Raw genomic sequence first — 23,418 nt, 5'->3', positions numbered from 1 at the left:
TAGGCTAAGCTGCAAGCGTGAAGCTTGGCTGGGAGAAAGTCATCAAATTTCAGGGATAATATCAAGGCACCAAGGGTGTTGCCACCTGAGCTCAGCAGAGAACTCACCCTGCATCCAGCCTGGAAAGTGTTGGCATTGGCTGCTCGGGACACCTGAGTACTGGCTTGTCCAGGGGAGCACACATTTGTGGGAGGAAGAATCACTATGATTTACCTTCTTTCCCTCAGCCACAGCCCTTGGGTGCTTGGGTCCTGCTCAACTCCACAGTCTGAGGTGGCTAGACAATCACCCCCATCAGGAACTGAAGATGGAGGCCATGGCTGCCTAGGTCCTCTGGAACTGAAGAAAGACACAGGCATGTGTTCTGGTGGGTCAGCTCAACCTAGGTATTTGATTTTGGCAACATGATCATCATGTTATCCAGGCCCCCCATTGTTGGGTAGAAGTCTTGAAAGACCTTCAAGGCCTGGGGACTCGGGACGTGGGACTTGTCTGCAGCAGAGAAAAGGTTATGTGCACCATTCACAGTGGCTGTGGTAGAGGCAAGAGTCTCCTAGCCTCATGCCACTTCCTGGAGTCCTGATAGCAAGGGAGCTGGTTATGTACTGTACTCCTCATTTCGCACAGGTCCTAAGTGAGGCTGGAGTTGGACTTCCACCCTAAGTTCTATCTCCTCAAACATCTTCTCCAGTGGCTTTCCCCCCAGCCCCCAGCTCTCATCTCTCCATTTTGTGAAGTGGGGAAAAGTAAAACTAGAATCAGCCTGAGTCGTGTGGCTCAGACATGAAGGCTTACCAAGGAAGGAAGGAAGGGTCTCCCTCTAAAGAGGGGCATGTGTTGTGTCTGTGTTGTTGGTCCTCAGATCGGTCCCCCTTTCAGGAAACTTTTCCGGGTCAAAGGGGAGTTTCCCTGCCATTCTCTACTGCCCATCTCCACCTACCACCCACCACCCCTGTCCTAGCCAGACTGCCCCAGATTAATGAGATGGGGCAAGGAAAAGGGTAGAGCAAGTCCTTAGGGGTGAGATGGGGGACAATACCAAACACGACCTCAAAAGGGGGCAAAGCAGTGAGGGCTAGAGGGCAGTGCATTCTGGGAGAAGCAGTGGGCTGAAGTGAGGGAGACAGCAGAGAGTGAGGTGGGGCCAGGAAGAGGGCAAGCCCAGGTCTCTCATTGTAGAGCTCCACCGTGATGCTAAACACTCCTTCCAGCTCCATGTAGATGTGCACCTCTGTGAAGGAGCTACAGTCAGCATCGGAGATGTGGGCATCTGGGCAGTCCAGGGCTGCAGAGGTAGCAGCACAGGTGGCTAAGGCATGGCAGGAGTTGGATCTGCCCCTGATGTACTACACAAGTGAAACCCTGGAAATGGTGGGTGTAGAAGTAGAGCTCTCCACAGAGATCCCTTATGTAAACCCATCAGATGTTCCAGAAGACATCCTGATCCTCAACAAGACATAGCTGGAACTCAGAAGTGCCCCTGAGACCCTACTCTCATGTATTCAGCAGCAGTATAGTTACAGCCGTCTACCCTGGAGGGACATGGTCATCACTTTCTGCTAGAGCACTTGGCCCCTCCCCAGCCAGCCAGCTCCCAGGCTACTCACCTTGGCAACTTCATGTAGATACTGAGATCATCCTCCACAGAGGCACTGACAGCTCAGGTGGACATCAGCACAAAGCCCTTGTTGTCCAGGAAGGCTTTGCAGTCAGACACCATGGCAATGACATGCCTGAGACCTGAGAATTGCAAGGTGTCTCTGTGATTACAGGCCAGTAATAAGCACGTGGAATTCCTTGCCCAGAAACCCCATGGACAAACCAAAGACCAGAGAAGCTGGAGCCTGTGTGAGGTCACACAGTGAGCATCACTAACAGGGTTATTCCACTGATCACTTTGAGCCTCTGTTTCTCACTGTGGGGTGGCCCAGGGATGGCCTGTGCCCAGGTATAAAGCATTCCCTGACTAGCCTCAGCTGAAGCTTGGTCTCTCCCAACCTGGGCACAGCAGGGGGCCTAGGACATTTTGGTCATCAAATTCAGGCGACAGTGAGACCTCAGCTTGAGCCTCAGACACCCAGAACAGCACCAGTACCCAGCTCAGCAGGAGTGGCCGCATCCCTACATGTTCTCCAGCCCAGGCACCCAAGTCCCCCAGCCACAGTGGCAGTGGCTTTATAGGCCAGCACAACCCTGGGTTTGGGTTTGGGGAATGAGCAGAAGACACCTTGGAAACCCAGGCCCTTGTGTCCATTGTGTGTTCCCTCTGCTCCCAGGGGTCACTTCCTAGAGGGCTCCAGGCAGACAGGCTCTCATCTGACACACTTACAGAGGATTTGTTCTCAGACCTGCTGGGCATGTCACCAGTTACAATGCCATATAACTGGTCAGAGATGGCCCAGGCTCTCTCACGTCAGGACTCACCTCCTTCACACCTCTGTCCATCCTCTAGCCTGTCTAGATAGAGGGTACTGATGGGAAACAGGCAGCTTGGGGTAGCCCTGGCAGGACTCCCGCGCTAGGATGTTGGGTAACATCTTGTCCTCCCCGCCTCCTCATACCCAACTTCTGGGATGGATTCTAGGCCTCATTCTGGAGCACAGCCTGTGCCAGTATAGCTGTGAAAAAGTCCTGGGCACCCTCCCTTCAGATACCTCCAGCTGGGCCTCCTACAGAAGGCCTAGGGCAGGAGGGGCTGGGCAGCACCTAGAGTGGATTGTGGTATTGATGGCTACCTTATCACTAGTTTCAGAAGTGTGTGTGTGTGTGTGTGTGTGTGTGTGTGTGTGTGTGTGTGTGTGTGTGAATGGATGTCAGGGAGGCACCAGGGCTTGTGAAGGCTGGAACTAGGGAAGGGCTCTCCAAGGGACCTTTGTCTCCACAGAGTACCAATGGACTCTAGCCCACAAGCACACATACAGAACCCTTTAATCAGGATCCAGGGCCCACGAGAGAGGCCAGATCCTTAAGTCATCCAGGGCAGAGTAGACAAGGCTCTGGATCAGAAAAAGATCCTCAGTGCACCTCAGAGAGGGATGGACAAGTCCAAGGGCTTGACACTTCTGAAACATTTTATGAGGTGCTAGCTCAGCAACATCATAGGAAAAAAAGCAGAGGAAGCCTTCCAGGAAGGACAAGAAAGGACTGAAGTTGGAAATTATGATGAACTCTCAAGATTCAATAATAAAAAGCAAGCCGAAAGAAAGTCACCCCCCAAAAAATAAAAAAAAAGCTAAAAGATTTGAGGCCGGAGATGTCTCAGCCAGGAAAAGTGCTTGCAACACAACATGAGGGCCTGACTGTGAGTCCTCAGGACCCATATAAAAAACTGGACACAGCAGTGCAGGTCTATGATCCTAGTACAGAGAGGCAGAAGCAGGTGGGTCCCTGGAATTCTCTGGTCAGCCAGCCAAGGCAGATTAGTGAGTTCCAGGTTCAACGAGAGACCCTATCTCAAAAAGTAAGGTGGGGAGGCCCCAATGTTGACCTCTCTACATGCACTCATACAAATGCATGTACACACATGAACATGTACACACATATAATGCATACACAATACATATACATGCACACATGCTGAAGATTTGAAAAGACCTTTCATGGAAGAAGACATCCAGATGGAAAATGATCACATGACAAGATGTCATTGTCAATCATCAGAGACGTGGAAGTGAACATCAGTTTGAGATTCAGATGCCTACACATCGGAATGGTTAAAATTGTTTGAAACATCGCCAGTGTCCAGTGCTGGTGAATATGAGGAACAATGGGACACCTCCCACACTGCGGAGGAAAGCATGACAGTCATATTCAGAAAACATGTAGTGAGAATTCCCTAAGTGAGGGCTAAAAGCAGCACTCCCAGATGGCTTGTCAAAAAAGAACAAGAACTTGCTTTCCAACAAGCCTATGCACATTAACAATCACTAAAAACTAGAACTGCTGAATGCTCCCCCCAGTGACCACACTGTGTTCATCCCTGCAGGGGAAGCTGCTCAGGAATAAATGCAGAGAGCCCCTGCAACATGGCAACGTGGCCATATCTCCAATGGATTCTGCTGCTGAGCGAAAGGTGCCACTTTGAGAGGTCTGCAATTGCCTTTCTCCTTTTATACTGTGCTCTAGAATAGGCCATGCAACAGGGACAGGTCATGGCTTACTGACTTCGAGGGCTGTAGAGCAATGTATATGAGGAAGCTCTTGGTGGCAGTGGAGCTATGGTGAGCCTGAGAGCAACAGATCCGTGACTCTGTGTCTCTGGAATATGCACCCAAGTTGGCAAATCCTGTTGTCTGCAAATTATGTCTCAATGTTTGTAACGCAAGTAAAATGATTTCCTTGTGTGCAGTTTCACCCAGGAGGTTTCCTTCTGGAGCCTGCTGGCAGAGTTGAATAGTTCCTGAGTGGGGAGTGAGGATTGAAATAATTAAAGCAAGTCACATGGGATCAGCCCAAGAGGGCTGCCAGCAAGACTGCAGTGCGAGTTTATTCCACAGTTTCTTTTTATAGACAAAGCAAAAACAAAACACATCAGTACAAGAAAGACGTTCATGGAACTGTGAAACTTCTTTCCTAAAACTATAGCAGATATTGTCCAAGGTCACACAAAGAAGTTTTCAGGAACTTGGCGAAACATCCTCTATCTATGACTCAAGGTGAAGGCCAGGGTGAAAACAAGTTTTTCTCTGACTACTCAATAACAAAGCAGCTTGACAAGCAAGCAGCTCTCCACAGTTTCCTACTGCTGCAACCTGACAAAAGTAACTTAAGGCTCACAGTTCAAGGGTACATACAGTCTGTTCATCATGGCAGGGAATTCATAAGCCATGGCTTCAAGAACTTAAAGTAGTTGATAACAACTCATCTGGAAATTGAGTGACAAATTCACTCTAGATGCACTCTATAATCTTTCTCTTTCTCTTGCCCCCCCCTCTCTCTACACACACACAAACACACACACACACACACACACACACACACACACACATACACTGCACAGACCCCAGTCCCTAATTCAGGATCTGACATGTGAAGAACATAAACCAATGATGGATGGATGGATGGATGGATGGATGGATGGATGGATGGATGGATGGACAGAGACACTGGTAGCCTGCATTGCTGAAGTCTAGGGTCTCTATAGCACAGTAGCACTTGCAGCAGCTGGCGGGACATATGTGGCTGCAGTATCTTCCTTGTCCGTGGGAGCAGATGATGTTCCAGACCCCAGCCATCAGCCCTGCCAGTCAGACCCCTACACCCTCTCCTTAGTGCCCAGCACAGGTCATGAAGTATGGGCACACCTCCATTATATCCTATGTCTATATCTCCTCATTGAAGAGTGGTACAAGCCAGTGCACACCCAGCTTTCTCCTCAGGAGGTCCTGCAGGCAGGACGCAGGACCAGAGGGTAGAGACACTTGACCTGGAAGACCCTCAGCAGGTGTTTTCCCTAAAATGGCCCCTGGGTTGGCAGCAAAGGGCTGTACCTAGGAGCAGACAACAAATTGATGGTGATTATGATCTGTGAGGGTGCACAAAGTCCTGCCCCCAGATCTACTGGGAAGTGGTCCACCCAGGAATGGGCAGTAACCTGAACTATGAGAACTTCTGTTTCACCAAGAAGTGTGAACTGAACCAATAGTGACACTGTGGTTGTAGTGAGTGGGGATCTTCAGTAGAAGAGGCCATCTGCCTCTATGCTGAAACTACCCAACCTCTGAAGATACTTCTTCAGATTTTGTTGGCATGGGCATGCCTGTGGAGTCCTAGTGGTAGGGGAGCTGGGTACAAGAAATAGGCTGGATGGGGTACCACACACCATAGGCTCTGTGAGCCATGCAGTATGGCGCTCATGAAGTACAAACTGCAGGTTACTACTTGACACCAGGGCCAGACCAAAGGTTCTTGGTCCTCACAGGAGCCAGGGGAAAATACTTAGCCTAAAGAACAGCTGCCTCCTCCATCCACCAGTGACATCTGCTGGCATGGACAAGAAAGACAGTGCCTGCTACAGGCCTCTAGCTGGTTGCTCTTTCTAGGATTCCTCCCACTGATTACTGCTTCATATCACTGTTCACAGACAGAAAGAACTAAATATGATCTATGTGCCTTGGATCTCTGGGATGTGCCATAATTGTGGTTATTTGAGCCACAGTGGGAATTCTGTCACTCCTCCCCTAGAGGTGGGTCTTTATCCTTCTCCTGGAGTATCCTGTGCTTGCCCACAACAGGGGGAAGACCCCAAGGCCAGGTCATGAATGGTCTGGCCACCACTTATTGGTAGCTAGGAATCATATAAATAGGAAAGCACTGTAGTTCTTCTCCATAGGTGTAGACAACAAATTGATGTGTATCCAGGGTCTTGGCCAACTTGACTCACAGTCAGCTCTGTCTACTCACTGCGCTGCTGGACTGTAGCATCTATGCCCAGGGCCAGAGCTGGGCTGGCTGAAGTATTACCAACTGTGTCCTCCTAGTTCCTTGTTGAGGCCTTAGCACCCTGCCTGCATGTGGGGATGGTCTGAAGACAGTTGAGCATCATGAGATGAGCATGAGGGTAGACCAGCAGACTGTGACGACAGACAGACACTGGATAAGCTCCACTAAGAGAGGGCCATGTGAGGACACACAGGGGCGGCGGTTAACTATGGAAGCTTGGTCCTGCCTCCTCTAGCACCACCAGGAACAAAGGCCTGCTGCTGGACGTACCTAACAGCCAGATTCCATTGTACTTTCCCAAGGAGGATTGCAAGGAATATCCAAAGCTAGCCTGGGATGCATAGGAAGCTCAAGGCCAGCCTGAGCAACTTAGTGAATAAAATGAGGGTTGAGGATGTAGCTCAGTGGTATAACACTTGTATAGCTTGCACAGGGCCCTGGGTTCAATCCCATACTACTACAAAAACAAATTTTAAGAAGAATATGAAAGCAGGAGGTGATGGCACATACCTTTAATCCCACCTCTCAGGAAGCAGAGGCAGAAAGTTTTCTGAGTTTGAGGCCAGCCTGGTCTACAGATTTCCAAGACAGCCAGGGCTACACAGAACAACTCTGTCTCAGAAATGAATGAATGAATGAATGAATGAAAAATTTAAAAACCCTAAAGAATGAAACAAAATTTAACTTGCTAAAATTTAACTCTATCAGTATAGAGCTCAGATGTGGCTCAGTCAGTGAAGAGCTTGCAAGCATGAGAACCTGAGTTTGATCCCCAGGGCCCACATAACAGAAGCCAAGCATGGGATCAGGGAGGTGGCTCAGAGGGCAAAATGTTTGCTGACCAGTTATGAGGACCTGAGTTCACATCCCCAGCACCCAAATAAGGAAGCCGAATACTATGGGAGGGTTCTATGTGCTTGTCCCCACCCCATCCCCAGCCACTGTAGCCAAATCTTTTTTCCCCTCTTTGTTGTACTAATTTTATTTTCTTTCTTGTGCTTTGCTTTGCTTGTGAAATGCTTCTGGAGAAAAATGTTGTAGGCAAAGCCTTGGGTTTATTTGTTTGTTTGTTTTATTTGGGAATTTCACATCAGGCACCCCATCAGATCACACTCAACCTTTCCAGTCCTCTTTTCATGTCCACCTCTCCTTCCCTGTGACCTCCCCTTCCCACGAAAAGAAAGAAAGAAAGAAAGAAAGAAAGAAAGGAAGGAAGGAAGGAAGGAAGGAAGAAAGAAAGAAAGAAAGAAAGAAAGAAAGAAAGAAAGAAAGAAAGAAAGAAAGAAAGAAAAAGCTCATTTTTTGTTGGATGTCAGGCCTGGGGCAGCAGCATGAGCCATAGACAGCAACGTGACCTCTGGCAGCATCCTGGACCACAGTGGTCCTTTGAGGAAATTCAATCCAGAAAGTGCACCTTTGCCAAGGGGATCCGGTGGCCAGGCAGAAGGTTGCGGAGGGGCTGGGGGTCAGTTGAGTCTTCATCTGCTTACTCCAGGCTGCAGCACACCATCCTGACGACCCTACTGTGCAATGACAGAATGTCGACCTCTGCTCTCTCTCACCTGTCACCACCATCAGGTTCCATTTTCTTCTCCTCCATAGTGCACAAACCACTTCGATTTTTTTCCATCTTTCTCACCTCTCCATCACATATTTGTTCATTGTAGTGTAACTTGCCACCCCTTGCCTTGAGGTGTCCTTTCGTTTGTATCCCAGTCTTTAGGTTCACCAAGAGACCCTGTCTCAAAATACAAGCTAAGATAAATAAATATTCTTGCATGCCAATAGGTTTATATCCTAAGACCTTAATATATTGAGGAAAATTCGTATGAACCTTTCTCCCCCACCCCAAAATAAGATCGTGGACAACTGAAGAAGACATGGCTGTCAGCCTCAGGACTGCATACTCACAAACTAGAAAAGAATGGATGCTTGTAATCTCAGCCCTGGAGAAGCAGAAGTAGATCCCTGGACTCAAGGGCCAGTCAGCCTTGCCTACTTGGCAGACTCCAGAGCACTGAGAGGCCCTCTACCCCACACCTACCTCTCTCTCACGCACACACAAGGTCAATTCAGCAGACCCGATAACCCGATAACCAGAACCCCACACATAGCAAACCGGAAGCCGCTGTGCGCATGTCTGCAGTTCCGGCACTTTTGTGGGGAGCTGAGAGGTGTAGGTTCAGCCAGAAGCTCACAACAAGCCCACCTGCAGTATACAGCCCTGCAGAAACAAGTGGCAAAAGGCAAGAAATCACTCCCAAGAGTGGCCCTCGTGCTTTGATGTGTCTTCTAACGCATCCACATGGGTAGGTCTTGCTCTTTTAAAAGTAACTTCTTTTATAAAGTGATAGTGTTGGCTATGGGACCACTGCCGACTCTGGGTCAGGCCACAGATGATGATGGCACAGGTGTAATGCAGGGGCAGGTGGTGAGCAGCAATTTCTACTGCTTTCTTTAGTAGCTGTAAAAGTAAGACACAGAGAGCCAAAGGCAATTTCTGGACATCCAACATCACACAGCAACGAAGGGACAACCAGAGGCCAAGACTGTAGCCCTCGGGGCTCACGGCCTGGGCCAGCTTCTACAGACTTGGAAGTAGTCAGGCGGAAAACACGTGACCTGACGTTGGCGAGTTTGCCCAGAGACAAGGAACCTGATTGGTTGCCCAGAGCTATATCACCTGCTCTCTCTCCTGGTGTCTGCAGCGACTTGGCCTTGGCTTGCATTCACTGGACTCCTGGTGTCTGTGTTATGATTCTGCGTCTCTCACTCTGCAACCCTAGCCAGGCCACTTCCAGATTTTGCAGTAGGCAGGCATTAAGGTATGCAGGGCAGTCACAATGGCGGTTCTGTTCGGCTGGAGCGCCCAGGCCTAGCTCCCTCCAGGTCCAATGACCAGCTAGTGCCTCATACCCTCTTCCAGCGAGGCTACTTCTGTCTGCTGTGCACCTGAATGGGTGGCTGAAGATCTCTGGGCATTGTGTTTGGCAATTAGGGGTTCAGTAGGTAGCAACACCATCAAGCTGTTTCCTGAGCCTCTAAAGAGCCTGTGAACCAGCCTTGTCTATCTGAGCTAGTTCTTCAGGAACCTTCACCATCCAAGGATGAGAGGCAGAAGAGGAAGGTGGAGGAGGAAGGGAAGGAGGGGGTGGTGTCCTCATGCCCCCAAATCCCCAGTGCTGGCCAGGCCGGTGTGCTGAGCACAGCATACTTCCTGGGAGGCTGGGTTTGTGAGTGTTGTACTCATGTGCTGCAGAGTACTCCTGGGTGTGGGGCTGTTGATTGGTGACACACAGGAAGTGTGCCTGTCTTTAATTTGGGCTCCTTGTCAGGAGAAAAGCTGAGGTAGGAGGAATCCAGGCAGTGGGAGCCTTTGCCTCATCCCTTGTGCACTAGTCCTCAGCTCCAGATCCAGGGAGTCAAGGACCAGCTGCTGCTCCCAGAGCAATGGGGTGGCCTTCCCTGTGGCCCTTTCAGTACTGCTCTATCTTTGTCCCTCTGAGGCCATGGGCCAGGAGGGAGGGGCCTGCCCAGGTGAGAGGGGTCTGCTCAGGAATGTGGGCACACCACACCTGTGTATGCCTGCACATGTGACAGCAGGAAATGGGACACACTGGAAGAGCAGCCTGAGAACACATTCAGAGGCAAGCCATCACTTAGCTTCCTGGGGGTGTTAGTGGGTACAGAAAGTGTGACCTTTTTTTCTTCCTTCCTTCCTTCCTTCCTTCCTTCCTTCCTTCCTTCCTTCCCTCCTTCCTTTCTCCATTTTTGGTTTTTAGTTGGTTGGTTGTTGGTTTTTTGAGACAGGGTTTCTCTGTGTAGCCTTAGCTGTCCTGGAGCTCTCTGTGTAGATCAGGATGGCCTTGAATTCACAGAGATCAGCCTGCCTCTGCCACCTGAGCGCTGGGATCAAAGGCATATGCCACCATGCCCAGCAAAAGCTGTAATTTTATACTTTAAAACCACCTTTTATTCTGTGCACATGTCAAGAGGGTAGGACTGGGGGCCCAGGACAGGTGACTGTCTCCCAAAGTTGTTCTTGCTTTCCTGGCCCACCTGGGCCCAAAAGGGAGCCTGGAAACCTGCAAAGATATGAGTGGGGGAGGGGCATCCCCTTAGCCTTCCTCTTGGCCAGTCCTGCTCCAGTCCTACCTAGGGGATTGGATCCAGTTTAGTCTTTATGTTTGCAGGAGAGCAGGGCTTTCAGGGCAGCCCAGGCAGGATAGGGCCTGCCATCAACGAAGGTAAGAGGGCACTCTCCCATGGGTCTATCTCCTTGAGATCCAGACAGACTAGGGAACAGTACCAGTGGTCGCACCTTGGCCTCCATATATCTTTTCTGATGCTCTATTCAGCTGCTTGCCTGCTTACTTCCTAGGAGACTGCAAGGTCTCCTTCTACAAGTTCTGCTCACATGAGCACGCGCGCACACACACACACACACACATGCACAATGCAGTGAAGAAGAGCCTCCTCCTTTGGGGAGGCCAGCACTGTAACAATGTCCCTTCTGTCTACAAGAGAGCCAGGAACCATGGGGCACCCAGGAGTCAAAGATGAGCCTGGCGATTAAGGCTTCTCAGGAAGGACAGCTCCACTTGGAGCAATGTGTGGTTAGTGTCATGTTGGCTTAAGGGGAGCCTCATGTACAAAGGGATGATATTCCCAGAAGCACTACTTCAGGGCTCCCCAAAGTCTTCCTGGCTCATTATCCATATCAGAATGTTGGGGGCCCACAGAGCAGAGAAGGTGCTGGATGCTGGGAGGGATGCAGGACAGAGGGTGTGCAGAATTCCAGCTGTAGGACAAGGTTGGTGTTCTGTATTCCTTCAGGGGAGAAAGGCAATACAGGAGTGGCATCACTGCTGGGTAAGTACTTCCCAAAGTCTCTCTTAAAATCTCCAGCTTCATTACCCTAGGGTTGTAAGTAAAGGAGAGTGAGCCCCGGGAGCCCTGAGTGATAGCAGAGGAGCAGCAGAAAGGCCCTGAAGTCTAAAGAGCCAGAAAGAAGGACTCACCCCACCTATACACCATTCCAGTTTCAGGGGTGAAGTAGCCTGAAGCATCTCCAGGCCCCGTCAGCTTCCCAGCCGGCACCATGACCTATCCTCCAGACAGGACAAAGCACAGAGGGCAGCCAAACACACAGCAGAGCCTGAGTCAGCAGGGGCCAGCCAGCATGGGTGTGCTGGGCTCTTCAGAAGGGTACAGCACCAGCTATGCCAAGTGCTGGGAAGGGACGAAGGAAGAGAATGACACTCCTGTCTCCTGCCCAGGTGAGAAGGAGCTGGGAGACACCCTGTGCCGGAGAGGCACGTGACCACCCAGCTGGCCCCTCCCACCTCCTGCCATGGAGAATACAGTGCAGGACCTCACATTACTGGATCCTCTTGTTTGGGCTTCCGACCCTGCAGCATACCCCAGGCCAATCCTGCTCACTTTCCCACGGCACAGGATCTGGGAGCTGCAATGACACCTGACACGAGGAGTCTCCCTGACCAGCTGGTACACCATCTGTCTTCCTGACAGCCGGCCGCTAACTGTGCTCTGTGACATGGCTGTGGACAGTGAATAAGAAGGCTCAATGCGGACATGAGAGGTTTGACACAGCAGCCACACTCTGGAGACCCACAGGCAGGGAGATGGCAGAGTAACCAGACGAAATGTGGTGCCTCTTCAAAGGAGACCCTAACCACTGATGGACTAGAATCTAGAACTCTGTGAAGTAAGTTAAGTGGGTGATAGGACCCCAGTTGTGACCAATGCATCAAAACATCTGGCAGCGCTGCCTTCTGCATGGGCCACTAGTGCTGCCTGCCTCCTGAAACCTTGTCCTCATTTACTTCTTTATAGGAATGAAAAAAACCAACAAGACAAGCAAACAAAATCAGGGCCTGGATATATCTCTCCAGTCCCTACTCCTCAGAGCCCCACACCCACAGGCTGCCCTGCTCACCCCACAGGTTTTTCAACGATGAGTGGATGGATCCATCGATTTCTTCTGAGACTGGGACTCCTATAAGAGAGGCTTTGGCAACCTGGGCACAGAGTTCTGGCTGGGCAATGACTACCTGCACCTGCTTACATCCAATGGTGAGAAACAGCACCTTGTCAGTACCTGCCATCCTTCCACTACTCTGCTTGGCCTCAACCTTTTCCTTTCCTTTGCCGGTGTCACTAGGGAACCAAGAATCCAGGTCAGCTTTCAAGATTCCCAAGGTGAAATCTCCTATGCCAAGTACAGCTCATTCTGGGTGTCTGGAGAATAGGAGAAATACAAGTTGACCCTGGGGCAGTTTCTTGGGGACACTGCAGGTAAATCACACAGAAAGATAGAGGCTCTTTACTGGGGACATGGACAGGAGCCTGCAAGCTGCCCCTGACCATCTGGGCTGGGCTCTGCCTTGGCCTTGAGGGCTGAGTCTTTCCAGGAGACCCCCTGACAATGTACAACGGCTTGCCATTCACAACCCATGACCAAGATAATGACAAAAAAATAAGCTGAAGACTTGTGCAGGTTTGATCTATGGTGGTATCACAACTGTCACCACTTCAACTTCAGTGGACACTACCTGCCTGGCTCCCATGAGAGTCATGCAGATGGCATCGACTGGCTATCTGGCCAAGGCCACTACTATTCCTACAAGGTTGCTGAGATGAAGATCCAGGCATCCTAAGGTGCCCCTACCTCTACCCCTGCAGCCATGTCCAGGCCATGTGGGGACACTGACAGAAGGGACCGTGAGAAAGTGAACTCTGCATGTTGTCTGTGTGCGTGCTCTCTACATTCCGCTCTGGATACTGTCCAGCACATGACCAGTGTACATTGATAGAGGTCAAAGAAGAAGAAATGACAGCCTGGACTCTGAGACGATCTGCAGCATCAAAGGACAGCAGGCAAGGGAGGCACCCAAACATCCATGGCAACCTTGAGGATGAGACCCAGAAAGCTACCAAGACAGCAGTGCCAGGGAGGAGACAGCATAGCCTCCTAAGACCCACTCCCAGGAACAAACCCATGAATGAGTGAAAAGGCCAACGGGTCACTGAGTCAGTGCATGCTTAAGCCCTGAACAGAGAGGCACAACATGGGGTCTTGGAGGGCCTTCCCATAGTCTTTTCTACCACAGTAACTCTATGGCCACTCTGGACACAGGGGGCATAGGTCAAAGTGGCCAGTGCTGAGTATAGCCCCCGAAAACAAGAGGCAGATAGATGGGGCACAGTGACCTCAGGAACTCTGGGAGGACAGTGGGATGAACAGGGGTCCTGCTGAGGGGCACAGGGAAGCCTTAGATGCCTGAGACTCAGCCAGAAGGAGCCCAGATACCACTGGGCAGATGTTCACACTATACATAAGAGCAAGCTGACATCCAAAGGACTGAGTATCCATCAGTCAAAGGACAGAGAGCCATCCTAGGCTCATTCTCAAGAAACAAGTTTCTCTGTTCTGGAAGGTTCAGAGGGCGAGGCCTCCAGTGCAGCCCACAGCCATATAGCAGGGTGGCAGTGCTATGCCCAGGCCCAGGCCCAGGCCCAGGAGTACAGAGCCAGGACCCACCATGGGGAAAATGCAACATAAAGACAAGCAGGCCAGGAGCTCTGTGATCATTGATGACCACAGACCCAGCCTTGCCAAGGTTTCAGGGTCTTGAAGCAGAGAAAAGTGGGGAGCAAGTACAGAAGGTAGAGGTAGCAATTTGAGTGAGACCTATTGGCCTGGGCCCTAAAAAAAAAAAGCATCAAAACATCCAAGCTGACAGAGAAGGAGTAGAATGGGTGCCAGTATCAGGGGGAGGCAAATGGTACTTGCATCCACATGAACACACTAGGTCATAGCAACACACTGAAGTGACTCTTTGGGGCAAATCTGGGGACACCAGGGAGAGCCACTGTTCCCATGATAGTGGAGCTGGTCTCTTAGAGCCTCAGCTGGGAACACAAACCCAACCCATTGTCCTTCATAGAGCAGCAGGAAAAGCAAGGAAAAAGTGCAGAACCTGGGTGGGAGAAGGGAGGTAGCAGAAGCCCGAGTGAGGGGTTGGAGTGGGGATCTGAAGACAGGGGCATCACCACTCAGGGGCCCTCTTCCTGGATACTCCAGGGCTCCAAGTGTCCTGGAGGGAACTACCGGCTGTACAGTCTCTTCCACTGTTAGGTATCAGCTAATGCCAGCTGATGAGACTTGGGGTCCATTACTTTTAGGAGCATCTGTGCTGCTCTAGATTTTATATGAAATATTTAATTAATAAGCAATAATTAATTTTTTTAAAACTTTTCATTTATGTATATGTGTGTTTTGCTTGTGAATATGACTGTGTAGCATGTGCCAGCATGTTCCACAGGTACCTGGCACCTGTGGAAACCAAACGAGGACACTGGATTCCCTGGGAGTGGAGTTACACATGGTTGTGAGCTGCACGAGTGTGCAGGGAATGGAACCCAGGTTCTCTGCAAGAGCAGCCAGTTCTCTTAATGCTGAGCCATCTCTCTACCACCCAATTATCAATATAAAAAAAGAAGAAGAAGAAAAAAGAAGAAAGAAAGAACAACAACAACAACAAAAGAATGAGAATAAGTGGGTGTGGTGGCGCATGCCTTTAGGCCCAGCACTGGGAAGGCAAAGGAAGAAGGAGGATCTCTGAGTTAGAGACCAGCCTGCCCTACAGAGCAAACTCCAGGACAGCCAGGGCTACACAGAGAACCCTTGCCTTGGGGGTGAGGGGATGGAGGAGGAGGAGGAGGAGGAGGATGAGGAGGAGGAGGAGGAGGAGGAGGAGGAGGAGGAGGAGGAAAAAGAAGACTGGGGGGCTGGAGAGATGGCTCCGCAGATGAGAGTACTTACTAGTCTTATAGAGGACTGGAGTTCAGTTCCCAGCACTCATATCAGTCCAATCTCATTGATGCCTGCAACTCAGATCCAAGGGCTCCAGTGCCCTCTACTGGCTTATGCAGGCACCTACACACATATGCACACACCCACATAGAGAATCATAACTAAAAAAGAAAGGGGGGGGGGGCTGAAGAATATTTAAAGTTCTCCCCAAGCAGTCATGAAGACCTGAGTTCAATTCCCCCAGCCCCGTCTGAAACAGGCCCTTAAGTTTAGCCTTGACTGACTCTGATCATCTAGCCTCCCCAGGGCTAGGAAGACTGGGGTGCACACCGCAGCCAGATCCCCAACACACTTCTTTTCATCCAGGCGTCATCACCTGGCAACCCCTAATCTGCCCAGACCTGCTGTCCACAGTCTCTAACCCCAATCAGGCTATGCTACAAACAGGACTTCTTACCTGGAGCGAGGGATCTGCACAGAAGCTCTGCAGGAAGCCACACGACCGACTGCATTCCTGAAACTGCCCCTCTCTGTCTCCAGCTCGTCTCACGCTGGCTTGGCAAAGTCGGTATCAGGTAGACTGCCTGCTTGCAGTCTGCTTCCCGCAGCAAAGTCCTTGGCCCCCTCTAGCTCTGAAACACGACACAGGGTTCTCTTTCGCACGCCATTCACTCCTCTTCCACTCCTGGCTCATGCTTTCCAGAACGCTCAGTGTTTCCCTCTGGGAGCCTCCTTGGATGTCGCATGTCCTGGCCTCCCCCTCCCAGCCAATACCTTCTGACTTTCACAGGGCAACCAGCCTAGCTCTATGAACTACTACATAGCACCTCGGGCCCTGACACCAAGAAACGGGCTCAATTGTGCTTCTGGAATTCCAAAAGTGTCTGCTCCGTTGTGGCTTTCGGAGAAAGAACCCGAAACTGTAGTCTTAAAACAAAGCTCCATTTCATGTCACTGCAGCTCTACCAGTGTGAAAATGAGGGGTGGCAGCCTGCTTCTGGGTTGCCTAGTAACCTAGATGTCGTCACGTGTCGCAGGCCAGGTGCGTGTGGCAGACAAGGTACAGTTCCGCACACACACAAGCTATAAAAGTACCAACCGCCACTTTGTCTCTCTTACTCTCTTGCTCTCTCTGCCTCGCTTTCTTTCCTGCCCCCATCATCTCTCTCTCTCTACTTTTCCCCTTTCTCTCTCTCTCCTCTCTACACCTCCATCCAATGAATCTCTTTAATATAATATCTGCTGCGTGTTTGGCAACATTTTTAAATAAATGCTAACAGTGGCGGAAAGCCAGAGCTGCGTTCAGGGGCACAAAAACCCCTCCAAACTCAACTTCAAGAGAAGTACAGGTCCAAGTGAGATCCAGCCCTGCTCCGGCCCGCCCACCTGAGCTCACAGTATAGGTTCCGCCCCCTAGGCCGCGCAGTCCCGGCCTGACTCTCTCTGCTACGTTCTGCGCAGGCCCGAGTCTTAGGCCCCACCCGCCCACGGTCTGACTCTCTTTCCTGGCGGAACCTGAATAAGCATGGTGAATCTGGGCCTGTCCCGTGTGGATGACACGGTGGCTGCCAAGCACCCGGTGAGAAGGTTGACCAGAGGCAGGGGGAGCCCCAAAGGGAGTGGCGGAGGGGGTGGACCCTCCTGCCATTGGGATAGGGCTTCTCTAAGGCCAGGTTATGCCCAAAGGAGGATCAGGAGAGAAGGAAAGGGAACTGAGCCATAAACACTCCCCCACTCCACCCCTCATTCCAGGGACTCGGGGAATATGCTGCGTGCCAGTCAAACGCCTTTATGAAGGGAGTTTTCACCTTTGTCACAGGTAGGCTGGTTCCGGGGGGGCTTGGGGAGCAAAAAGAACGCCTTAAAGGGAAAACATTGTAACCTACTGTCCCACCCTGTCTGCCCAGCAGGTGGCGCCAAGTCATCTTGCCTGCAGGTGAAGTAGGCACCCTGGCTGACTGTTGATTCCTTGGCTCTTGGCAGGCACTGGCGTGACTTTCATCCTGCAGATGTTCATTAAGCGGAAGTTTCCATACCCTGTGCAGTGGAGCTTCCTGCTGTCTGCCGGTGAGTACTCCGTGGTGGGTGTCTAGGCCCTGAAATGCATCGGTCACCAGCGGCTCTACAAGGTTGGTGTGTTTCAGATAAAAACCTGTGATCCAGCTTATTTTGGCTGGAGCCTATCCACCCCGTCTGTCCATAAGTAACTTGTGCCAGGGCCCCGTCTCAAAAGTACAGAGACTGAGGTCCCCAACCTACCGCCCTCCTGCTTCCTGCTCTCCAGTTGTAGGATCTGTGGCCAGCTACAGAGTGACGAGAATGGAGTCTCAGAAGTGCAGCGACCTCTGGCTCTTCCTGGAGACGGGGCAGCTCCCCAAAGACCTGAGCGCAGGTGAGAGGACCCCAGAGGGGCAGCAAGCAGTTTCAAGAAGGCAAGCCCACAGGACTCAAGCGATATGCCAAACCCCTTCCCGCCTTCCCCCTGGAGGGGCTGGGGCTAGAAGAGAGCACAACAAAGACAGACCAGTGCAGTCCCAGGAGGAAGATCCAGGGAATTAGGGTGACTCTGAGTCAGAGGGAAGGGCACAGAAGCTACACAGACAACCCAGAAAAGAGTGGCTAGGACAGACCCCGAGTCTGATTCCAAGCTGGTAGACCTCAGGCCTGCCTATCCTTGTTACATGACTCAGACTTTTTGTTTGTTTTGTTCTTCTGAGAAAGGTCTATAGCTCAGGCTAGCCTTGAATTCCTGCTTCTCCTGCTTCTACCTTCTAGGCTTGGGAGTCTAAGTCTGGGTAACCACAGCTGATAGGAGCTTTTGTCACGATAGAACAGGATCAGGGAGTCTGAAACCACAGACATGAGCCCAGCTGTTCCTTTTGCCTCTTACAGGTCATCAAGACTAGAAGGTCTGGCTGCTGGGGTGTGGAGTATCTGAAGCAGGGAAAATCCTGGAACACAGACTGATACCATCTGACTCCAGGCTGGTCCTTCCTATGTCACTAAACACACACGTGCAGCCTTGAGTGTCATGCGTCTTCTACACATGTGTATGGGCAGTCCTGCCTGAGAAACCCGTGACGACCACTGCTGCCCCAAATCCAGGACTTGCCCTGGAGACCAGCTCAGAAAAGGGCGTGGGAGAGGGGAGTCTCCTCCAGCGCAGCTAGAAGTCAGGGCATCACTAGGAATCAGAGAGGGTTGTAGCCTCCATGCGGTGAAAGAGACCTGCGTACACACAAGCATCCATAGAAACACACAAGCATGCACAGACACACATTAGCACACACACACATTCATTGACACACAAAAGCAGTGAAGGCACATACAAACATGCACAGACACAAGCATGCACTCGCATACAACATGCATGCAGAGTAACACAAAGGCATGCACAGGAACACACAAGCATGTACAGGCACTCAGAATCATGAACAGACATATAAAAGCATGCTCTGACATTGAAAGGCTCACACAAGAGTGCACACACACACACACACACACACACACACAAGCCTGCACAGGCACAAATAAGCATGCTCAGACACTGACAAGTATGCACAGGTACACACAAAGGTGCAGCAGGATACACTGAAATACCCACTGATGTACAGCATCCACGCACATGCACTCACAAGCTTGCACACACACAGAAGCGTGCACAGACACAGTCATGCACAGGCACACACATGCATGCACAGGCAGCCATGCACAGGCACAAACAAGCATGTGTAGGCACACTGCATGCATGTGCAGCAGTCTCTAGTGGGGTCATTGTGTGTCCTCCCCAAGGTGTCACCATAACATCCTTTCCAGTGGGATCATTCTAATGTCCTCCTTAGTTGGGTGTCTGTAACGTCCATCCCAGTGTGCTCACTGTAGTGTCCTTCTCGGTGGGGTTGCCATAATGTCATTTTCAAAGGGGTCACTGTACCTCCTCCCCAGTGGGGCACTGTGATGTCCTCCACAGTGCTGTCACAGTAACTTCCTCCCCAGTGGGGTCACTGTAACGTTCCTACAGTGGGGTCCCTGTGATGTCCTCCACAGTGGAGTCACTGTGATGTCCTCCTGAGTAGGGTCGCAGTCATGTCCTAATGTGGTCCTAGTGACACACAGAAGTCTTCCCCAGTAGGCTCACTGTGAGGTTCCCAGTGGGGTTCCCCCTTGAAGTCCTCTCCAGTGAGATCACTGTGCCGTCCTCCCCAGTGTGGTAATTAGAACATCCTCATTAGGGCTGCTGTAACATCTTCCCAGCACTGTAACTGTAGCCTTCTCCCCAATGGGGTCCCTTGGAACGTCCTCCCCAGTTGGGTCACTGTAATGTCCTCTTAAATGGAGTAGCTGTATATCCTTCACAGTGGGTCACCTTAACACGCTCCCCAGTGGGTCACTGTATCATCCTTCCCTGTGTTGTCCCCATCGTGTCTTCCCCACTGAGGTTACTGTAACGGTCTCCCTAGGGGGTGGGGGGGTCACTGTAACATCTCCAGTGCCATCATCGTAATATCCTCCACAGGGGTCGCTGTAATGTTTCCCTAGTGGGGTCACTTTAAACTCCTCCACAGTGGGATCACACTGATGTGCTCTCCAGTGTGCTCACTGTATGTCCTCTCAAGCAGGGTCCCTATAAAGCCTTTCCCAGTGGGGTTGCACAAACCCCTTCCCAGTGTGGTATCTGTGATGTTCTTCCCAGTGGGATCACTGAAACGTCCTCCCCAGTGGGGTCACTTTAATGTCCTTCCCAGTGAGAAAACTGTAAGGCGTTCCCAGTGGGGTTACTGTGACATCCTGGGAGCCATGTAACTGGAACGTCCTCCTCAGGGGTGTCACTGTAAGATCTTTCTCAGTGAGGCCACTGTAATGTTTTCCCCAGTGGGGTAACTAATATTTTCCCCTGTGAGGTCACTGTAACCTCCTCAGTGTGTCACTTTAATGTCCTCTGTAGTGCCATCACTGTAACATTTTCTCCGGAAGTCTCTATATTGTCTTCCCTGGTGGGGTCATACTATCATAATTCTAATTGGGGGTGACTGTAATGTCCTCCCCAATTGGGGTGTCCCTAACGTCCTCCCCAGTGTGGTCATTGTAATGTTCTCCCCAGTGTGTTCACTGTAATGTCCTCTCCAGTGTTGTCACTGTAACCTTCACCCAATGAGATCACTGTAAAGTCCTCCACAGTGGGCTCACAGGAATTTCTTCCCTAGTTTGGTCCCTGTTTTGCCCTCCCCAATGAATTCACTGAAAAGTCCTCCCCAGTGTGTTCACTGTAATGTCCTTTCCTGTGGGGTCACTGTAATGTCCTTCTCAGTGGTTCAGTGTATCTTCCTCCACAGTGTGGTCACGGTAACATCAACCCCAGTGAAGTAACAGAACGTCCTTCCCAGTGGGGTCATTTTGACATCCTCCAGAGTGAGGTCACTGTAACATCTTCCATAGTGGAGTCACAGTATGTCCTCCCAACTGGGGTCACTGTAACATCCTCCCAAATGTGCTCACTTTCTTTTCCAGTGTGGTCACTGTAATGTCCACCCAGTGAGGTTACTGTTAAATCCTCCCCAGTGGAATCACTGTAATGTCTGCTCCAGTGAGCTCACAGGAATTTCTCTATCTAAATCTATCTGTCTGTCTGTCTGTCGATTTTAGTGTGGTCACCTATGTCCTCCCTAGTGAGGTCACAGAGAAGTCCACCCTAGTGTGGTTACTGTAATATCCTTCCCAGTGGGGTCACTGTAACATCCTCCCTGTGGGGTCACTGTAACATCTTCTTTAGTGGGGTCTCTGTATTGTCCTTCCCACTATGGTCCACCAACTGTGGTGGTAATGTCCACCAACTGTGGCCACTGTAAAGTCTTCCACAGTGGAATCACTGTAATACCCTCCCCTATGGGGGTCACAGTATTGTCCTCCTCATTGAGGGCACTATCTCATCCTCTCCAGTGGGGTCACTGTATCATCCTTCCCAGTGAGGTCATCATAATTTTCTTTCCAGTGGGGTCACATTAACATCCTCTCCCTTGGGATCAATGTAATGACCTCCCCAGAGGGTCATTGTAATATCCTCCCAGAGCTGTCAATGTAATGTCCTATTCAGTGGGGTCATTGTAAAGTTCTTCACAGTGGGGTCACTATGATATCCTCAGCTGTGAGGCCACTATTATGTCCATTGAAGTTTAGGTGACCTCCTCTCCAGTAATATTAATGTGATGTTCTCCCTAGTAGGGATGCAGTGAGGCAACTGGAATGTCCTTCTCCATCCGGTCATTCCAACATCCCACCTTTTTGGGTCACAGTAATTCCTCCTCTGTGGGGTTACTGTAATGTTCTCCCCAGTGGGGTCATTGTAGTGTCTACCTCAGTGGGGTCACTATACACTTCTCCCCTGTAGGGTTACTACAGTGTCTTCCCCAGGGGACACTGTAACATCCTCCTCAGGGTCACTGTAATGTCCTCCACAGTGGGGGAAATTATATCCTCCACAGAGGGGTCAAAGTAGCTTCCTGCGCAGTGTGGTCACTGTAGTTTCTTCTCAGGGGGTCACTCTAATATCCTTGCCAGGGGGTCACTATGTTCTCCCTGTGGGGTCACAGTAGCATCCTCCATGATGGGGTCACTGTAATGTCCTAGCCAGTTGGGAAACTATATCCTCCACAGTAGGATCACCATAACCTGCTTCTAAGTTGGGTCACTGTAACACCCTCTCAATGATTTCAACTTTGAGTTTATTTCCTGCCATCTACTCTTCTTGGATGTGTCTGCTTCCTTTTTTTCTCTAGTTTCCAGATGAGCTGTTCAATTGCTAGTATGAGCTCTCTTCAATTTCTTTATGAAGGCACTTAGTGCTATGAGCTTTCCTCTTAGCACTGCTTTCATTGTATAACATAATTTTGGGTATGTTGTATCTTCATTTTCATGGAGATGAAGAGAGAGAAAGGAGAGAGCGAGACATGATAGGGGGAAGAGAGGAGGTACCTCAACAGAGGGGAGAGGGCGAGAGGAGAGAGCAAGAGCTGAGAGAGAGAGAGAGAAAGTGGCGGGGTTGGTCCTTTTAAGGAGCAATGTAACTATGCCTGCCAGGTGTGGCTACCTGGCTGGTGATACATGATGACATCATAGGTTGCTAGGCAACCCAGAAGCAGGCTGCCTAAATACTAACAAGTGGTGTTGTAGATTCTACACCTGGGCTACACACTTGCTCAGCAATCTCTGCTCACTTGTTTGTCAGATATTGTGTGTACAGTGCACTGCCATCTTGGAGACCCTAACTGAACTTGTAATCTTGGACATGAAAAAAAAACATCCTCTCCAGTGGATGACCTCACTGGGAAGGATGATACACATCTCCAGACACAAAATTATAAGTAGTCTATACTTATAAAATATAAGTAGTCTATACTTCTTGGATCACTTTTAGTCTGTCTTTGTTCTATAAAACCAGTATAAATAAAGAGACAATTTGGTAGTCAGTCAGAACTTCAGGATTCCTATGACCAACGGGCCTGACTTGCTCCTCCCTCACTAATTCCCTATTTCCTCTCAGGCCATTCTGTCAGTGGGCCCAGGATTTGCCCCTGGCATTTCTTTATATAAAGTAATGAGTCTCCCTGCCTTAGAGGCTATACCTGAGGACATGACCAAAACTGGGAGTCACCTGGCCGCCTCATAGTTGGAAAAACTGGACAGACTGGTCCACAACTTGATCAATGTTCCTTCCTAACCCCCTTTATTGGTGGTAGTATCTCATCTTTGGGATATGTTCCTACAGCACAGGGTCTCTGTTTTGTTTCTCTTAAGTTTCCATCTATAATCCTATAATAAAATGTCTTTATAAACACATTCTCTTGTTGTCTGTAAAACTCATTATTTGAGTTTGTCTATCTGCTGACTAGGTTTATGTCAACATGACACCAGCTAGAGTCTTGGAAAGAGGGAACCTAAATTGAGAAAAGGACCCCACAGTATTGACTGTAGGCCTGTGGTACAATCTTGGTGATTGGTGATTGATATGGGTGATGCTACCTTAGGCTGGTGGTCCTAAGTGCTATAAGTAAGTAGACTTAGCAAGGCACGAGGAACCAGCCAGTAAGCAGCACTCCTCCATGGCCTCCGCATCAGTTCCTGTCTCCAGGTAAATCCCCTCA

At 50.3% G+C, this 23,418-nt stretch overlaps 2 protein-coding genes, 2 long non-coding RNA genes and 1 pseudogene across 5 annotated transcripts in view; 2 read left to right on the top strand and 3 right to left on the bottom strand.

Moving 5' to 3' along the window:
* Window positions 1–382: 382 nt before the first annotated feature.
* On the bottom strand, window positions 383–2,119 carry LOC110539915 (lipocalin-15). The gene is given in 5 exon segments (XM_021626732.1): window positions 383–492; window positions 1,040–1,285; window positions 1,453–1,532; window positions 1,608–1,749; window positions 2,026–2,119. Coding segments are annotated over 5 exon segments (672 nt in total).
* Window positions 2,120–7,490: 5,371 nt separating this feature from the next.
* LOC132655849 (uncharacterized) lies at window positions 7,491–16,618 on the bottom strand. Of its 2 annotated transcripts, none has more exons than XR_009593746.1 (2): window positions 15,738–16,618; window positions 7,491–8,665 (listed from the first exon to the last, which is right to left on the bottom strand). It is a non-coding gene; the product is annotated as an uncharacterized LOC132655849 (long non-coding RNA). The 2 variants fall into 2 exon arrangements; XR_009593745.1 differs by having other exon boundaries at window positions 7,491–8,179.
* Window positions 9,892–13,134, top strand: LOC110539916 (ficolin-1-like; annotated as a pseudogene).
* A 101-nt stretch (window positions 16,619–16,719) lies between the features above and the next one.
* On the top strand, window positions 16,720–18,306 carry Tmem141 (transmembrane protein 141). The gene is made up of 5 exons (XM_021626733.2): window positions 16,720–16,859; window positions 17,033–17,099; window positions 17,264–17,347; window positions 17,565–17,672; window positions 18,173–18,306. Exons 1-5 carry the CDS (start codon window positions 16,806–16,808, stop codon window positions 18,184–18,186), a joined length of 327 nt encoding a protein of 108 aa, XP_021482408.1. The 5' UTR covers window positions 16,720–16,805; the 3' UTR covers window positions 18,187–18,306.
* The window catches only part of LOC132655848 (uncharacterized), a 32,774-nt gene continuing 26,616 nt past the window's right edge, over window positions 17,261–23,418 (bottom strand). The window contains exon 2 of the long non-coding RNA XR_009593744.1: window positions 17,261–17,376. This is a non-coding gene — a long non-coding RNA (uncharacterized LOC132655848). The remainder of the gene's footprint in view (window positions 17,377–23,418) is intronic.

This window comes from Meriones unguiculatus, chromosome 8, assembly GCF_030254825.1.
Source record: "Meriones unguiculatus strain TT.TT164.6M chromosome 8, Bangor_MerUng_6.1, whole genome shotgun sequence".
Classification (NCBI taxonomy): Eukaryota; Metazoa; Chordata; class Mammalia; order Rodentia; family Muridae; genus Meriones; species Meriones unguiculatus.
Note: the sequence above shows the minus strand (reverse complement) of the source record. Positions and strands in the feature narration are given on the sequence as shown.

Coding starts and splice junctions, on each gene's coding strand:
- Tmem141 (XM_021626733.2), top strand. CDS start 16,806: ATGGTGAATCTGGGCCTGTCCCGTGTGGATGACACGGTGGCTGCCAAG. Junction 16,860..17,032: donor CGGTGGCTGCCAAGCACCCG/GTGAGAAGGTTG, acceptor CCCTCATTCCAG/GGACTCGGGGAATATGCTGC. Junction 17,100..17,263: donor AGTTTTCACCTTTGTCACAG/GTAGGCTGGTTC, acceptor GGCTCTTGGCAG/GCACTGGCGTGACTTTCATC.